Genomic DNA, 19,641 nt, shown 5'->3' with positions numbered 1-19,641 from the left:
CTTATAGAAAATTTTATGTTACTTATTTATGTATGAGACTTTTTTTTGCTATGGGTCATACTTTACAAATTATTTACGAAAACTAAAGAAAATGAACCTTAGAATTGGTTTTATTAACATTCCCTTTTTAATATCTTTTTAAATATTGATCCTTTCACAAAGTGTACTGAATCTTTTTTGTAGAAGGTTTGTGTAGATTATTTACATTTTACAGCGTTTTTTGCTAATTGCCACCGTTTACGAAAATATAGAGAAATGGACCAGAAAATTGATTTTAATTAATTTTCCCGCTTTAATATCTTTTTAAATATTGATCCTAGTAAAAAGTGTACTGAATTTTTCTTGTAGGAAATGTTATATAGATGATTTGCGTGATAGATCATTTTTTGATATGGGCCACCGTTCACGAGTTATTTAAGATAAACTAAAAAAGGGACATTTAAACCCTCCCTCCCCCGTACACAATAGCGCCACCCCCATCTATCAGTACTTTCAGTATGTTATGTAAGGTACCTTTATCTACAACTATGCCAAAATTCGCTTATACACGAATTATTTCGCCGTTTTTTCCTTCGTTTGGTGGCCTAACTCGTACGACTCGAATTGAATAAATTGAATTTAAGAATATAAATATTTAAATTAGACACATCGCATAACCTACCTACTTCATTTGTAGGTACGATAGAGACTATACTTACGGTAGGTACTACACAGACAGGCAGGCATACGGCAGGTCAAAAAAGAAACAAGTAGAAATATTTTTTAAAAGAAGAAGAAGCAAGCTGCCACCGCCGGGTAGGCGCGGCGCGCGCGCTGGCGGCGGCCGGTACCGCTCCCGCACCCCGCTTGTACACCCCGCTCCCTACACACTGCTCCCGATGTGTTAAGTTTTTAATACGCTCGTTATTTTTTTGGATGTTTTTATAGTTGGATGGAAATAAAACTGTGATCTTAATTCAATAAATAAAATGGATAGAGAAATTTTTCATAGCGAGTAAAAGGCAATTTCTGAAAATAGTATAGTTACATGGATTTTTTTTTTAGATTTTCATTTTGTAGCTATAAAACGGCAATAAAATGGCATTCCAGTGAAAAAATTAGACGGAGTAATTTTCCGGTCCAAGACACGTCCAAAAATTATATTTTATTAATATTGGTATTTCTGCTGGGATATTTTTTTTGGATATTTCATATATTGTTGTAATACGTTACATGAATATGTCTAGTGAAGAACGAGTTTTAGTGAGTTTGAACGGAGCATTTTTCCGTAAAAAGATATTAACGATTTAATACTTTAGGTATTTACTTAAATCCTATTATTATTATTCTTTGGAAATTAAGACAATACTGTTTATTTATTGATACTTTATCATACTGTAAAGTTTTTTCTGGCAGAGGAGTTACTGCGGGGTCCACTACCTTTATTTCCTACACTAATATTTATGTTGTGATAATGATATCGAATCCGTCCTGTAGCAATATTTTTAATTGCAATAATTTTCATTTACAACGTAACGTTTTACTATTAACATTTATTTTCTATATTAAGTCAAAGTTGGCTTGAACTACATAAATATTTAATTTTGTATTTTCTTACAAACGGGGACTTGTCATATAGGCCAGTTTTGTGCAAATTATGTGCAAATAGGGCCTTTTATCTCCAAGGTGGTGGGATACTCTTCTTTATAGCGTTTCAGTTACTCATTAACGGTGAAAGGTTTGAAGATTTTTTTTTCTATTATGAACGAATAACTAAAACTATATTAGCAGTTTTTGCTAAACGAGTACTGAAATACTTAAAAAACTATTTATCTCTATAATTTTCTGCCGTTTTAAATAATTTGTGGATGCCATATTCCTTAAGTTATCATTAAGTCCTTCTTATATGCCATTTAAGCGATTGGTGCTAAAACTTATCTCTATTCACGCTTATTTTAATATATGACAGTACAAAAAGCTCGTGATTCTACAGAATTATAATAATTAACGTTATTTTGTTTTGTAGAAAAAAAAAAAAAAACAATTTCGTAACTAGTTACGAAAACAATTAGTTTAATAAATAAGTTTGTCTTATATTAAAACAAGATGTAAATCGCTGCTTATCCTTTGTATTTGTGTACAAGAATGAATATAATCGGTATGTGTTTCATACTTACCTCATTGTGTACTAATCCCGATCGTAACTAGATTTAAAGACAATGGGGTTCTGGAACCATATCGGCATGAGACTGTATGCAATATTTTTTTAACAAATATACTGACTTAATTAAAATATTGTTTTTTTTCTCCTATATCAATATAAAATCTCACAATGAGTAAAAGTGGAAGTTAGTATGTGTAGTTTTTGTTTCAAATTACGACATCAAGTTTCGTAACCATTAGGCTGTTTCGAAATTAGTTACGATAATTACTAATTAACAGATGATGGAGCGAACAATAGTGTGAAGCCGCTAGTAAACTTATAAAATAAGTAAACGTAATAAAAGTAAGTATTAATAATACATATATAATACAATAAGGGAAAGTATTAATATTAAATTAAAACACATTATTTTATTTATAACTGCAGTATATTAAACCAAACATATTGGCCATAAAAAAGTATGGAGGTATAAAAATGGAATCATAAAAACATGAAACACAATACATTATCTTAAGTAACATCACAAAAATGCAAATGATCTTAAGTTCATGGTACCTACAATATTCCTTCATTCAGAAACTCTCACTGAAGAGGGTCATTGGTTACAATAAGGACACTTTTACAGTGATTTTTGAGTACTTAACAACTTTTTAAATTGACTTAAGGAACTAAATTTTAAATAAAAGTTTATTGCACATTCGGAACAAAAATAACTATACAACTAATTTATTATAAACAAACATATTGCGTTTTTTGTGCAGAAAAAAAGTTATTAAATGTATTTTATGCTAAATACAATATTGCATCATAGTATGGAACAAAACAGTTCGGAAATCTAAATTAAGTATTTTTAAATCTATCTATCTGTCTATCGTCCTTGCATGAGAAATTATATTTTGTTTTATATTAATAACGAGTTGTAATATAAAACAATATGAGTGAGTTGTAAGTGTGAAATTTACTTATAGCTGCGCTCGCAATATCTTCTTACATCTTAAATGAATAAACTTACAATAAATTAATTACAATGCAAAATAATTCAGTCTTGCATCAGGATATAAAAAAAAACGTAAGCACAAATCACAGGTAGAGAAAATTTTGAACAGCGAGTACTTTCACAAAGATGTTCAGGACTTTTTTGCGTAAAATAATGAAGATATTTTCATTTAAGATATGAATGTATATGTAAATATAATAATTATTTGTTGTGTATTATACTCGCTGACATTACACTATCCTTATTTATAAATAATTTCATGACTATATATAAACTTTTATTTATCTAAATATCTAGAACATTCCTAGGTTTGACACAGAAATCATAAAAGCAAAAATGCGGTACAGGGACAGGCTAGGAAAAGTAAAAAATATATATTGGTGACTATGTGCACTGTTAATTATAGTAATGTTCTTTTAATTGCCAGTTTCATTTTGTTTTTGTGAATTTTATGCTATTAATGAATTATTTTTTTAATTGGTATTAGTATCCACGTATTTAATTAAATACCAAAATGGTAATGAAACTAATATGAAATATTCCTTTTTCGTAACTAGTTACGAAATGGGATTTGTTGGTTGGGACGTACTTCTGTGAAAAAAAACTGCGATATCTTAAGATACGGTACTTCTTTGACAACAAAATGTCAATTATGTAACCGGTATAAACTTTAAAGGCAATTTTTAACTTCAGAGCTTTTTACCGTGTTTTGTATTTTACGCATCACGTAATGGCGCCTAATTGTAGTCTTTTTTTTAAGCTCCAACAGGGTACCTTAAACATCAATATGGCAACGCATCATCCATGTGCACAGTCATGAGCGCGTCCTCGGGGTGTATCTCCAGTAGGGCTTCCGTGCCGTCGTTGAAGGGAAACGAGACGCTCCCGTCGATCACCAGACCTGGAAAAGGTGCCAATTAGTGGTTGGTGTTATTTATGGGGTCCATTATTGGTTGGTGTTATTTATGGGGTCAATCAGTAGCCGTACCTCGGGTTATTCCCACTAGTTACCACCAAATTGTTACTAAGTAAGTTGTTGTTAAATAGTTTATAAAAAAGAACCGTCTACCCCGCTTCTTAATTACAAAATTTACCCCGCTGTCGAATTTGCCTCAAATGCAAACACTATCACATTTTACATGACCTTACCAGCGTCAACGCAGTGCGATTTCACCCGTACAGTGTCGGCGCGGTCTCGAACCCGCAGCCCTCTCGGTACCGGCCAATCCTCGAACGTTATGTATTCTCGGACAGAATAGGCCAACTTGTCACAGTCTGAGGACAAAAAAAACATCTTAAGTTACGATTTTTGACGATTTTTTTAAAACAATTTTTTAGCGTTTTTGGAACAAAATTTTTCCCTAACCCTCCTGTATAAGGGCTTGTACACAAATCACGCTAGGTTTCTTCGGCTACTTTTTTTTTTTTTAATCTTATTTATTTTATAAGCCATACTTCTTCGGCTACTTTTTTAACAAATAAATTAACTGCCATATAAAATTTCCTACAAAACTTAGCACTTTATCTACCAGTTAAGCTTATTTGAAGATTGTGAAACGCCAACGATGAGTTCTTTCGTCAGATAAGTGGCAAGTAGCTCATTCAGGACTTTACTTGGACATTGTGAATTTTCTTAAATAAGTAAAAGTATACCAACCGGCGGCGAACATGAGCTTCTGATTATATTTCTCAGCGACTTCCCTCGCTTTCTCCAACGTAGTATCAACGGCTATTCCTTCCTTGGAGAGTATTTTCATCAGCTCCAGGACAGAGTGGGTGCGAAGGCAGTTTATACTAGAAAAAAAGTGAAATTTTAAACTGACGGCTTAACTCACGTAGCGGAGAGAGTAGGTACTAAGAGTGTTAGTGCTTGAAAAAAAAAATGAAAGAAATGTCGCGCGAGTGGCTAAAAATACGTGAATTTAAACCGTATAAGTTTAAGTTAGTATGACTCGGGCGAGTTTAAATTCAATAATTGTAAAATCATTAGTTTTGTATCCAATGTTTGTAATTTCGTATATATTATTTTTTTGTACTACGCAATACTATAAATTATAGTAAGTATTATGTGTCTATAATGGACACATGGAACATTAAATAGTCGGAAAAAGAAAAAACAGTCAAAAACGTTCCTATACGAACAGGAAGACTTAAAAATATCATAAATAAATAATAATAAATAATAAATAAATAAATATTATAGGACATTATTACACAAATCGACTAAGTCCCACAGTAAGCTCAATAAGGCTTGTGTTGAGGGTACTTAGACAACGATATATATAATATATAAATATTTATAAATACTTAAATACATAGAAAACACCCATGACTCAGGAACAAATATCCATGCTCATCACACGAATAAATGCCCTTACCAGGATTTGAACCCGAGACCATCAGTTTCGTAGGGTCACTACCCACTAGGCCAAACCGGTCGTCAACATCAACATCATAAAAATCTTCTTGTCCCGCTCTTTTCAATAGTAACAGAGTGAGATACCTGTAATGCCACGAAGTGCTGCCCGTGCCCGTGCTCACACACAGCCCTGAGCTTTTCGTGTGAGTCCACGCGCCCTTGTCTATTTGAAGTCGGAGCAACGACACTCGCGATGTCACGCTCTCGCCTATGAATACCTGTTCAGAATAGAAAGAGATGAGTGTATGAAATAAATAAATACAATGGGACATTATTACACACATTTACTAAGTCCCACAGTAAACTCAATATATATTACATATATTATATATCGTTATATATGTAATATATATCGAACAACAATCAGAACAACCTACCTATATAATTATTAATAAATACAATGAATACCCTATACCTATAATTATTTGCACCTTCAGGTACAAATAATTTTTCTAAAATAAGGACGTTAAGCACGACGAATTTCGTACATTGACCCATTACTTCCGATCTCTATCGCACGCGTACAATTATATTGCTGTCCCGGTCGCACAGTGACATTGATTACCGACATGGGCGGGACAGCAACAAAGATAGGAAGTGACGGGTCGATGTACGAAATTAATCGTGTTTAGCGTCCTTACTTTTCGTGTAAACAATGTCCATCTCTACAGACATTAAAATTTATGCTAACGAAAAAAAAAAGGATAAGTTTTTGTCGCTGACTGTACTATTCTTACCACAGGCAACTAATACTCATCGAGACAATTCTAAAAACCCGAAACACAATTAGGTTGCGTTGTTTCATCACAGAGTTCCTATGCCCACCTCCTGTCCCCATCATCAGATCAGCTCGATGGTACCATAAAATTGCATTGGCACCCAACTTACATATATATGCAAAATTTCAGCTCAATCGGAAACCGGGAAGTGGGTCAAATTTAGCTTCCAAGATTTGACCCACATAAACACATACTCGTACATACATAGATACTAGCAGGGCAAGTTAAATAAAAGCTTGTAAAAATGAGTCCGTTATTGAACGTTTCGGAAAAGGCGGCGTTAGGCGTGGCTGACGTGGGCCCCCGCCTGCGGCCTCGCGGCCCGAGGGGCCTCGCGCCTCAAATAAGTACCCTTATATCGGACACAACGTAAAAATGTTCATTATTTCTTGCGCCAGCAGCGGGCCTCACTAAATGCACCTTGCCCACATAAAATATTGGTCTTGCCCCGCCACTTTCCGAACAATCCTAGTTCACAAAGTGGTGGTCTAATTTGGATGCGTTATCTTTAAGAATAAAACCTAAGTGTAGCGAGGCATGTTGCATACGTTTTACCTCGTTGAGGACCAAAAACTGTAGCACTTTAGTGTGCAGCACCGAATTCCTCTGCTCTGTAGTGAACTGTTCCCGGTGGGGACCTGATGATTGAGGGCTCTCTGGATTTTCCAGGGGCTGGGATGCTGCTGAATATCTGATTTAAAGGCATTATATTTGTGATATACGTTTTTACCTCGTTGAGGGCCAAAAACGGTAGCACTTTAGTGTGCAGCACCGAATTCTTCTGCTCTGTAGTGAACTGTTCCCGATGCAGACCTGATGATTGAGGGCTTTCTGGATTGTCCAGGGGCTGAGACACTGCTGAATATCTGACTTAAAGGCATTATGTTTGTGATATACGTGTATACCTCGTTGAGGGCCAAAAACGGTAGCACTTTAGTGCGCAGCACCGAATTCCTCTGCTCTGTAGTGAACTGTTCCCGGTGGGGACCTGATGATTGAGGGCTTTCTGGATTGTCCAGGGGCTGGAACACTGCTGAATATCTGATTTAAAAGCATTATATTTGTGATATACGTTTTTACCTCGTTGAGGGCCAAAAACGGTAGCACTTTAGTGTGCAGCACCGAATTCCTCTGCTCTGTGGTGAACTGTTCCCGGTGGGGACCTGATGATTGAGGGCTTTCTGGATTGTCCAGGGGCTGGAACACTGCTGAATATCTGATTTAAAAGCATTATATTTGTGATATACGTTTTTACCTCGTTGAGGGCCAAAAACGGTAGCACTTTAGTGTGCAGCACCGAATTCCTCTGCTCTGTGGTGAACTGTTCCCGGTGGGGACCTGATGATTGAGGGCTTTCTGGATTGTCCAGGGGCTGGGACACTGCTGAATATCTGACTTAAAGGCATTATGTTTGTGATATACGTGTATACCTCGTTGAGGGCCAAAAACGGTAGCACTTTAGTGCGCAGCACCGAATTCCTCTGCTCTGTAGTGAACTGTTCCCGGTGGGGACCTGATGATTGAGGGCTTTCTGGATTGTCCAGGGGCTGGAACACTGCTGAATATCTGATTTAAAAGCATTATATTTGTGATATACGTTTTTACCTCGTTGAGGGCCAAAAACGGTAGCACTTTAGTGTGCAGCACCGAATTCCTCTGCTCTGTGGTGAACTGTTCCCGGTGGGGACCTGATGATTGAGGGCTTTCTGGATTGTCCAGGGGCTGGGACACTGCTGAATATCTGCAAGACGGCAAAAATATAAATCAGATAATTGTAACCTGTGCAATCATTTTGAAGGTATGATCAAATGATGAATCATTTATACTACGTCGATGGCAAACAAGCATACGGCCCGCCTGATGGTAAGCAGTCTCAGTAGCCTATGTACGCCTGCAACTCTACAGGAGTAACATTCGCGTTGCCGACCCCAACCCCCCCCCCCCCCCCTATAATAAATATTTATATATTATATATATATCGATGTCTAAGTACCCTCAACACAAGCCTTATTGGGCTTACTGTGGGACTTATTCAATTTGTGTAATAATGTCCTATAATATGTATTTATTTATTTAAAAAAAATATTAGTCCGATCCTTGATCCGTCCCCTATCGCTCTGGCTTCAATCGATTTTCATGTTTTGAAACTTTTGAATTAGTCTCGATTTAGGGTCATTACTATATTTCGTTTTTTTTTTTTGTATTCGAAAAAAGGTAAACAATCTTGACGTGTCCTTTTATTGAAAAACGCTTTTAATAAATTAGTAACTATTACTTATGAAAGCAAACTAATGTAAATGATCGTATCCTATATGATCTTTAATTGTTACATATTTTTCAATAAAAAATCGCGTCAAATTCGCTTATCTTAGTTATCTTCTTTCTAATGTTAAATAAAACTAATTATAGGGCCATGTATAACAAAAAATACAAATCTAAATTACTATTGATAAATCAAATCATCTCGATATATGACTATTAGCAAAATAACACAATTTTAACAACTTCATTGTTACCATACCATACCATAGTTCCCATACAAGTTGCAGTCGAGTCCGACCGACGTCACTGTATAGCGGGACCAGTATTGGACACTTTAATCTGGCAGGCACCAGTAATGGACTTCTTACTCCGTTAGGTCAGTGACCCAAAATTAGTCTTGACCTCCGTTACATCTGCAGCGCCGACTTCGTTCTTAAATTCTAGTGTTTCAGTATAATTAGCAGAACCCAACTGGGGAAGTAACTAACCTAACCTAACCTTACAGAAAACCAGATCAAAATAACATTAAACCCTGCATAGTGTTGTTCCTGCCGGTCAGTACGGTTCCCAGAGCTCAACTAGGGTGCAGTGTTAGAGTGGTCAACGCGCATGTAACTCCTTCGGATTCGCAAGCGTACATAGGCTACGGAGACTGCTTACCATCAGGCGGGCGTAGTATAAAAACTAATAAAAATAAAATACCTGCTGTAATGTAGCGTATGTAGGTCAACTGGTGTTATGGTGTCCAATAGTTTGGCTTCGCAAGTGACAGTCGTTCGTATCCGAGATCGCCGCATCCATCTGAACCGACCCTAAACAGTTTAAAAACAAAAATAGAGTAAAGCTATGTACGTAAAAAATGCATGAATAATAAATAAGCTAATTAAATTTATTTTTGAAAATATTTTAAGTAGTGTATCTACTATTGTATGAATTATAAACCGAAGTAAATGTCATATACGAAGAAAACGTGACTAAAATCTCCAGTGCCCAGGACTGGATCGAACCAGCGCCCTCTGCTGTCACGACAGGTACCTAAGTCCCTCGGCCACCCGGCCGGGCCGCGGCGCTCAAAAACTCGACCCATGCCGCCGTGGCCCGGGTGGCCGAGGGACTCAGGCCCCTGCCGCGATAGCAGAGAACGCTGGTTAATTCCAGTCCTGGGCACTGGAGGCCTCGGTCACTTTTTATTCGTATATAACATTTATTTCGGTTTATGTTGAAACACGTTACGTTACGTTCGCCGCATGAATTCAACGCCGGTTGCCCGGCCATCTTTGGTTTATAACAGTAAGTGAACGATCAGAAAGACCAATGTGCTTTATTTTACACCCTTTTCATTCATTCATTCTTTGAAAATTATGGCTTCAGTCCAGTGGGACTATTTCGCCAGTATCAAGGTATTAGGAGCTTTAAATACGACTAAAATTGTACGGTTAGTACAAGATAGTGTACGGGGATGTTACTAGCTCTTGTAAAGCGATAGCTGGACTTTACAAGTAGCACGTGGACTACCGGCCGTTGACTCCAAAATGGTGGTTAAACGCTTTTCAAGATTAATTCTCCATTCACTTCACACTACCTCATTAGTTTACTGTATAATAAGCTATCGATATTACACTTTAACCTTTAGCCACGCCTATAGCACGCGGCGCGTAATCGTGAACCTTGTCGGTACGCATGAAGGTTGATATTGTCATATGACGTCTTTGGCGGTCAAAAGGTTAAACAATATTAATGAGCAAAAATCAAAGGAATAAACGAGGCGTGACTATCAAAATGGCGCTCGAAACGGAAGACATTTTGTACTTGTTGTCATCTATCTACAATACCTTCACATTTGACATCCTTGAAGAATTTAAAAACAGAATACTAAACGTAGCGAGGGGTTCGGGGAAACAACAAATGATGAAGGCAAATAAAGATATATAATGTAACGTGCTATTTGCAAGAGGTAAAAAGAAACTAAAAGCTCCGGTTTGATCTAGAAACTATAGTGTACACATAAAAAAGTAAGTTTAAAAAAAAAGAAAGAAGATCTAATACACTAAACAGTTATGTTATGACTAATAGTAACCTCTAACATGCAATAGTTACAGTGACGATGCTGCAATAGAGGCTACAAATGGACACCACTCAGCATATGCTCTAACATATATATATATATGCTACAGCGCTGGTCTTCCGTGGAGCCCAGGGCAAGAAGATAGCTCAGAACAGTGAAGGCAGTGTCAGAATGTGATTTAGCAAGTAATATTAAACACAAGTTAAGAAACTAAGTTAAGAATATAAGGTATTTAAACGTAAATAAGTTTCGCATATGGATTAGGAAGGTAATTACCTCCTTCAAAGCGTGGAGCGCACCTTTGACATCATTCGAGCACCAGGTCGGCAGGCACAGGCGGCCCACGGAGCGGCGCGGCGCGCTGTTGAACCCGATCACCGGCTTGCTAAAACAAAACGGATCATAAATGCAATTACCAACATTACATCTTCCTTTACTTTTTCTCACACGTCGTATAAACTACGGACCGTGTTGGAGCGCATTTTCAATGTACCTGTAGTTTATAGACGTTTCGAGCGCTTACGTCATGGTGACGTCACTGCACTGCAGTGTTGCCAGGCGTACGATAATTGTCGTACACGCACGATAATTTAGGCTCCGGTACGTCGTACGTTCCAAAGAGCATTATCGTACGCAAAAGTACGGTAATTTCAGGCCTTAGACAGTGCCCCCAAAAAAGTCTAGTTTTTGAAGCAAAATATGACACTTTCCTTGCGAAATAGACTACAATTAGCACCTTTTGGGTGTTCGGCTCCTTGGTTTACGTCAAAAATATCGAAATTTCCTGTAAACCGTTTGGGTGTATCACAACAATACACAAATATATAACTGTTTTTTGAGCAATTTAGACGAAAATTGCGTTTTTGTTTGATTATACATTGGACATGTAAGCTTATTTTGCCAGAAATTTTGGGAGTGCCTTTTTGATAGGCGTACGATAATTTTTTCATCGGTACGATAATTTTGACACTCAAATACGATAATTCTCTTCCTCTCACCTGGCAACACTGCGTCACTGACAGTTACGGGCAGTCGATGTTAGACCGCCGAGTAGAGCAGTCGTATCACGATTGATGAAGTGTTGCCGAACCGTCGGACGAACATTATGTATGGCAGACGCGATGGAATTCGTCCGGAGCCGTCCGCGTCCGCGAGAAGCCAACCGGCTTGCAGCCGTACAAATTTGAAATGCGGCCTGACTCCGCCCGTTCGGTGGGAATCGTACTTAAAATTAATTATTCGATTTTTTATAATTGCCAAAAAAATTTAAAAAACAAATGACAGAATTGAATGACAATTTATCGTCACATAAACAAAAAAAAAGTCACACACGCGTCAAAATTGACAAATGATACAAATTAATATCGAGAATGTATTGAAATAAAAGGTTATATTTATTGTTTAAATTTCCAAGTGGTCCATTATACAAACTTGCAGTATGATAATTGATAAATAAAACACTTTTGAATTTTTGAACTGGTAGGCCTGGTAGCCAAGAAAACAACACATTGCGTGACTGACTTCGGCTAAGGCGGCAACTATAGGTTGAAGCGAGGAACAGCGATCGGACCTTTCGTTCCCACTTAAGGTTGTCGCCTTAGCCTAAGCCAGTCGCGCAATGTCGTTGCATGCAGCGTTAGACCTAGTCGCTTTCAAAAGAGCTAGTGCGTGAGACAATCTTAGATTTTAGTTGCCAAGAACCAGGGCCCCTTTAGAATGCAACCGAAAAAACACAAAATAAACAGGAAGAAGGAACGTGCCGTCCCCGCCGCACGACATACTACGTATCACTTTATCAAATCAAATAGGTGTCAATAGCTGGTTTCAGTGCCAACCATTGGGCAGTTTAACCTAGTCACTACGTACTTAGCATCCCTTACTCTAGAAGCAGCGAGAAGGAATGTACCGTCACCGCCGCAGGGCACCACTACGTATCGCTTTATCAGATCAAATAGGTGTCAATCGCTGGCTTGAGTGCCAACCATTGGGCAGTTTAACCTTGTCGTGACTTACTTAGCATCCCTTACTCTAGAAGCAGCGAGAAGGAACGTGCCGTCCCCGTCGCAGGGCACGACTACGTATCGTTTTATCAGATAAAATAGGTGTGAATCGCTGGCTTCAGTGCCAACCATTGGACAGTTTAACCTTGTCGTGACTTACATAGCATCCTTTACTCTAGAAGCAGCGCGAAGGAACGTACCGTCCCCACCGCAGGGCACGACTACGTAACGCTTTATCAGATAAAATAGGTGTCAATCACTGGCTTCAGTGCCAACCATTGGGCAGTTTAACCTAGTCGCAACTTACTTAGCGTCCCTTACTCTAGAAGCAGCGAGAAGGAACGTGCCGTCCCCGCCGCAGGGCACGACAACGTCGCACCACTTTATCAGATCCTCGTTGTACGTCAATCTGAAACCACACAAATGATAACATTTTTATTTTTTGACGACCAGTCTGGCCTAGTACTATAAAGCCGATGGTCCTGGGTTCGAATCCCGGTAAGGGTATGTATTTGTGTAATGATTTGTTCCTGAGTCATGGATGTTTTCTCAGTATTTAAGTTTTTGTATATTATGTATATACTCGTATATCGTTGTCTGAGTACCCACAACACAAGCCTTCATGAGCTTACCGTGGGACTTAGTCAATTTATGTAAGAATGTTCCTATGATATTTATTTATATTTATTTTTGTGTTTCTTCCTTGCAACCTTCAACAACAAGTATAGTTGAAACTTTTAAACTGACCGTTTAGCACTTAATTTAATATTTAAGGCTATCGCTATTAACAAATAATAGTAAGCAACAAAAAAAGCATAAAAACTGGCAACTTTAGTCATAAGTCTTACCTGCTAGCCATTTCGACTTTTCGCCCCATCTCCCTCAGACTCCTGGCCACACTTTGCTCGAAAGCCTTCTGTTCCCTGTGGTTCTGCAGCATGGCATCGAAGTCTGAGCCTCGCTTTCGAAGAACAGCTTCCAATTCCGCGTCGGATATGTTGTCGAGACTGTGTCTGTAAAAACAAGCAAACATTTAACACATTATTGATTTAAAATAGTGTTTTCCTACTCCTCTACTGTTATCTGTCATTTATGCATTCATTAACACGAATATAAGAACATACATAAAAGGTTTCAAGAAAAGTCTATATTGTCTATTCCTCATAAAAGCTCTTGTGCTTTTAATCGCTATAACGTTACTGCGATTAATGGCTACCAACCTAACAAAACCAAAACGAATACAGTTTTAAACTAAGTGCATTGCTGCCAACTTACAAAATATTCATTTGGTTGCATAGTAAAAATAATTACTTCATAAGTCAGAAACACGCATGTGACACCCGTAATATAGCAACACCCATAGACTACGAAGACCGCTTAGAGTTGCTTGTTAGTCTCCGTAGGCTACGGTGGCCAAAATTGAGAAAAAACTGTCCAAAAATTTAATTTAGCAAGTAACAAGTACCAGGGCCTCATGAGTTACGAGGTGTCGCCGACCGGCCGGCCGCGGTCCGGGGCGGGCCGGGCGCGTAACAAGGTATGCTCGCGCGTCTTGGCTATATACTTTTGCTTTGTTTACCTAAATTAAGATTTTTTTTTGTCGACTCGTAGGAAAAATATTGTATGCAACGTTGTATAAGTAGGTAAAAAAATGCTCGTGGCGTATTCCTTTACAATATTCGCCTACGCCTTCGGCTCCGGCTCACATTGTAACTCACGCCACTCGCCTTTTTTGACCCTTTTTATACAACTGTTGCATAAAATACTATTTTCAACCTGTGGGTCAGGCCCAGCTATAACGGGGTCGCAGCGACTCTGTAATAGAGGCCTGTACAAAAATCAATCGCCGATTGTACTATTAATATGGTTTTTTTATTTTTTTTATTTAGGTAAACAAACAGTCACTACAAGAAAGGCTTAAATATAAAGTATTTTAAACACTGTTTACAGTATGTGTGACCAACACCGTTCACCACTTATTAATTAGGTACAATTAGTTAGATGATTCGGAGCATTTTTTTTACAAGTTTTACAACACTAGAGCTTAAGGCTCCGGGAGGCATTGACATTGATAAATTCATGAAGAAGATAAAATAAACCTTAACGCTTAACAGTTAACAGTGCATGCAGTGTTACGTTAATATTGAATAGTTACAATTTTTTTTCGCTTCATATCATTAGATGTTACATTTAGTTATTGTCTACTACAAGTTATTATGACAATAATAAAATACTCCCCATAATATCGTTGTACTAATAAGTACATATATTACGAGTTATTATGACAATAATAAAATACTCCCCATAATATCGTTGTACTAATAAGTACATCTATTACAAGTTATTATGACAATAATAAAATACTCCCCATAATATCGTTGGGGATTGTGCAAGCGGTAACAACTAACAGATAAATCACGGTAAGCCAAGAAGGCTTGTGTAAATTATCTTGGCAATTTTAATGTAGATGCCTGATTTTCACAGTCGGTTAATGGTAGAATAATTAATTAAAGGTGCTCAGGATCGTTTCGTCTACAATCCCATTTCGTCATTTTCTTAAATCGTCCACAATGCCAGTTCCTCAGCACACAATTCCTTAATCGTCACCTTCCTAACTCGTCCTCATTTCCACTTTGATCACAGTCTCAGATCGTGTACATTCCGATTTTGACCACAATGCCAGCTCGTCAACATTATTGTACCACCCATTAAATGCCTGCCCTGCCTTCTACATGTAAATAAGATAACTTCTGCACTTTTCATTTACTTTGCTATTGTTTTGTACCAACGGTAAATTCGTGTTTACCTGTGATTTTAACCTCCACCAATGCCAACACTGTGGACCATATACATAGGAATGTAGACGAGTTAGCACTGTGGACCACATAGGAATGTGGACAAGATAGGAAAGTGACGATGTAGGAATGCTGACGAATCGGAACAGTGGACCATTTGACAATAATGACAAGTTAAGTATGTTTCGATGAACATTTTTTTCAGAGGTTGTGCAATAAAGAGGATTTGTATTTGCATTGTATTGTTAAGAAATTGACGAAATAGGATTGAGGACGAATGGATCCTGAGCCATTAAAAGCGCTGCTGGCCTAGCGCTAAGAGCATGCGACTTTCAATCCGGAGGTCCCGGCTCTAACCTCGGCTTGTACTAATGAGTTTTTCGGAACTTATGTATGAAATGTCATTTGATATTTACCAGTCGCTTTTCGGTGAACGAAAACATCGTGAGGAAACCGGACTAATTGGTTGGAAGGTCAGGTGGCAGTCGCTTTCATAAAAACTAGTGCCCACGACAATTCTTGGGATTAGTTGTCAAGCGGACCCCAGGCTCCCATGAGCCGTGGCAAAATGCCGGGACAACGCGAGGAAGAAGAAAGGTTAATGGTAGAATAATTCAAAGTATCAAGACTATTTAATACTTTTTTTGTGGTCTTGTCACATACTGATTTTCAAAAAGTACGTTTTATCGATCGCCGCAGAGTCAGCTTGGTCAGACTCTATACGGATTTTAACTTTTAACCTTCATACAATGCGTGTGTTTCATCATTGTTATTGACGCTATAATCATCTGTATTTCAGCTTAGTGCGTATTAATACCGTTATCTTACTGCTATTTATAACTTAAATACGTAAGTTTAGATTTGTTTGACCGCTGTCACAAACGCAACTTACAATAAAGCCATTTTAGGAAAATAGCTATATATTTTAGCATATATAGCTATATTATTTTTACCCAATTTAATTATAAATAATACAAAATAATTCAGCCTATATACGTCCCACTGCTGGACACAGGCCTCCTCTCATGTGCAAGAGGGCTCGGGCTATAGTCCCCACGCTAATTTAATTATGACTAATTAAAATGTTATTATAATGTGCTACTAGAATGGTCTAGAATAGAATAGAACAATATTATTGTGTGCCCTAACAAGATCATGATCTGACTTTATATAATGTTACACCTATTATGTACAGGCATGATAATACAATATTCAATAAATTTAATTGAAATTGAACTGTTTAAAAATCGCTGATAGGAATGTAATTAAAAAAATTACGTTTGTAATAAACATTTATTGATTTTTTCCTTTTTTTATTATTGAGGAACGTACCAGATTACAATTTATAAATTTTATATACAGATATCAATAATAAAATCTGGCTAACGTGGGACTCCAACCCGCGTCTTCATTGATCAGTTTTGTGATTGTCATCTGTATTATGCAATTTATTTACTTTTTTCTCCTTCAATAAAAATAAAAAAAGTTTGTCAGAAGTGGGATTCGAACCCACGCCCACAGAAGTGGACTGCGACCTGAACGCAGCGCCTTAGACCGCTCGGCCATCCTGACTTGTGATATGATGACGAAAATAGCGTACGGGATCACAATGACAAAACGATGCAGTCAACAACAACACGTCGTGAAACTGTCAGCACTATTTTTAACCGACTTCAACAAGGTGTTCTGATTTAGTTTCAGATTTTTTTTTGCTTTTAATAAATTCCTTTAATTATATTTCATAATTTCACAGTTGGTTCTGTTGTCATCAGGTCAGTCCCCGATGAAGGTATCCTTAACTCAATCGCGGGAACTTCATTACTATAAACGGCCAAAAAAACATTCAGCTTGAAACAATTATTGAAATCAGTTTTTTAAAGCTTTTAATTAATAAACATTTTAAGAACAATATATGAAAATGTAATAATAAGTTTTCGCTAAGGCTGAATTCCATTATGAGAACGACTATCAAATGATTTTAATTGGTACAATTACTTGTGTGGCTTCTTAACCGTGCGATACCTATCTATAAGTACTAAGTACTTCCACCCAAGGCCTTGACTTAATATATCTTGTTAATATTGTATTGTAACTCGGACCAGGGGGGTGAAACTGATCGTTTCCAGATTTTGGCCGTTTTATAATGCGTAATATAGCAGTACATTTTAGGGGTCCTCAGCAAGCTCGATTCTCCATGCAAATGTAGTTACGCTCTCATTTTAGAACGTCTAGCTAGATTGCTATAGGGAGCGTGCATGAACTGTAGGAGGCAGCACAGGAGCCGTCAGATTTTTGGCGCGAGGCGTAAATGTGATGTTTTTTGTTTCGATGTAGCCCACAAGATGGCAGAACCTACTATGCACAAGAAAACACGTGACGTGTAAATGTGCATGTTTATGGTTCCGATTCAGGCCACAAGATGGCAGACCCTCCAACGCGCACGGTCCCTATGAAACATTATACTTACAATAGGAACAGCGAATTTAAGATTTTCATACAAAATTTGTTTTTGCTCCATTTCGTTTGTTTTTAAAGTGGAGCGATATAAACTAGTTTCAGCCCTAGATATACCTTATGTCATTGTATGTACAAAGTTTCATTACAATCCAACACGTAGTTTTAAAATATAACGAAACTCCGTTTGTATGGTAGGTGAAATTCGGCCGAGCTTTTTTTTTTTTTTTTTTATTTAATCGTATGGCTAGATATTTGTCAAGGTCGCTTACAGTATTAGTGAAACTTTAACTAATTAGGTACTATAATTTTACATCTAGCTCCTTCACCCATCGGGCTGCGTTTTCATCAGGGAGGAGCAAGTCCAGAGTATCTCCAGGGTATTTTCTCTTTGGGCAGTCGTAGATGATATGGTGCATGGATTGCACTGGCTCTCCGCCGAGCTTGCCGGGGACTTCGTAGGAGGCTAGTATCACATGATCTTCCATACAAAAAGAGAAAACGTTTTTCCACTTCTAAATATTTTCCATTCTCCATGTTTTTTTAGTATGTTGTTGACACAATTAAAAACTAGGTTCATAGGTTTTTTTTTTTTCAAAAGGAGGATAGGTAGATTTGTATTGACTCTGGGCTAGAAACCAAAAAAAAATCTAAAGCGAAACCTATAAACCTAGAATATATCATGCTGAAGCGATCGATATCAAAATCAAAGTGATTTGTTAAGATTTACATAGTGGAAAATGTTTTCTCCCGAAATAGAATTTCATACATGTAATAAAATAGCAATATTAATATAAATAGATACATACTTATACAAATCATTTATTTTATACTACGTCGGGGGCAAACAAGCATACCGCCCGCCTGATGGTAAGCAGTCTCCGTAGCCTATGTACGCCTGCAACTCCAGAGGAGTTACACGCGCGTTGCCGACCCTAACAACCGTCCCTCCCCTCGTAGAGCTCTGGCAACCTTACTCATCGGCAGGAACACAACACTATCATAAAATCATTCTAACATAAATGCGTGCTTTCCTTTTTTTTACTGACAATAGAATACGTAGACAAGTCATAATGTAAAGATTTATATTAACACATTCACTGCCAGACAAAAAACGGCGCACTACCCCAGAAACCGGTGGTCTATAGCTGCGTACAAAACAACCCGCCCAGCGGGTTGTCCGGCATCTGAACAAAGTTCACGAGCGCCCACCAGGTGGGTTCCCGGCAGTGAACGTGTTAAGTGAGATTTGAGCGCGGCGCCCCAACAAACTGGTTGCTCCAGTTTGGCGCATTTATTGTACTTGTAACTGTGTAATTGTTTTACATGAATAAAGTAATTAATAATAATAATAATAATAGGCCCCCAAAGCAGCTTGTGACGAGCTGAATGGGAAGTGACGTCCCTTGGGTCCCATACCCCCGAGAGCCGGTCAGGCCCCTCTCTCCGGCTTGCCTTGATTGGCCGGCTGGAGTGAACACTGACCGGGGCCGCAAGACTCTCACCTCTGGCTTGCCTTTACCGGCCGTCCAGAGTGGGGTGTCAGAGCTATATGCTCACAGGGTGGAAGTGAAATTTGCATAAGACGCGAGTTAGCACAGTGGCTGTTTACAGGGTCTGCCGCGTGAACTCGCGCCTGCAACCCCTGCCACACCGGACTGACCACACCACGGACCGACGCCACCCTCACACCGGTTGACGATCGCTGGCTGGGCCTCCCCCAAAGG

General features: G+C 38.1%; 1 protein-coding gene and 1 non-coding gene across 2 annotated transcripts in view; both read right to left on the bottom strand.

The window, feature by feature from the left end:
• Positions 1-2,548: 2,548 nt before the first annotated feature.
• LOC133531831 (NAD kinase 2, mitochondrial) overlaps positions 2,549-19,641 on the bottom strand; it is a 29,503-nt gene continuing 12,410 nt past the window's right edge. The window contains exons 3-11 of the mRNA XM_061870224.1: positions 13,514-13,678; positions 12,973-13,074; positions 10,942-11,050; positions 9,303-9,412; positions 7,069-7,204; positions 5,644-5,777; positions 4,798-4,934; positions 4,290-4,415; positions 2,549-4,041 (exon numbers count right to left, since the gene is read on the bottom strand). Coding sequence (XP_061726208.1) covers positions 3,923-4,041; positions 4,290-4,415; positions 4,798-4,934; positions 5,644-5,777; positions 7,069-7,204; positions 9,303-9,412; positions 10,942-11,050; positions 12,973-13,074; positions 13,514-13,678 — 1,138 coding nt within the window. The 3' untranslated portion in view covers positions 2,549-3,922. The remainder of the gene's footprint in view (positions 4,042-4,289; positions 4,416-4,797; positions 4,935-5,643; positions 5,778-7,068; positions 7,205-9,302; positions 9,413-10,941; positions 11,051-12,972; positions 13,075-13,513; positions 13,679-19,641) is intronic.
• On the bottom strand, positions 16,949-17,032 carry Trnal-cag (transfer RNA leucine (anticodon CAG)). Its single transcript has one exon. It is a non-coding gene; the product is annotated as a tRNA-Leu (tRNA).

Source organism: Cydia pomonella, chromosome 26 (genome assembly GCF_033807575.1).
Source record: "Cydia pomonella isolate Wapato2018A chromosome 26, ilCydPomo1, whole genome shotgun sequence".
NCBI lineage: Eukaryota > Metazoa > Arthropoda > Insecta > Lepidoptera > Tortricidae > Cydia > Cydia pomonella.
The sequence above is the reverse complement of the archived record's forward strand: the minus strand, read 5'-3'. Positions and strand labels throughout refer to the sequence as shown.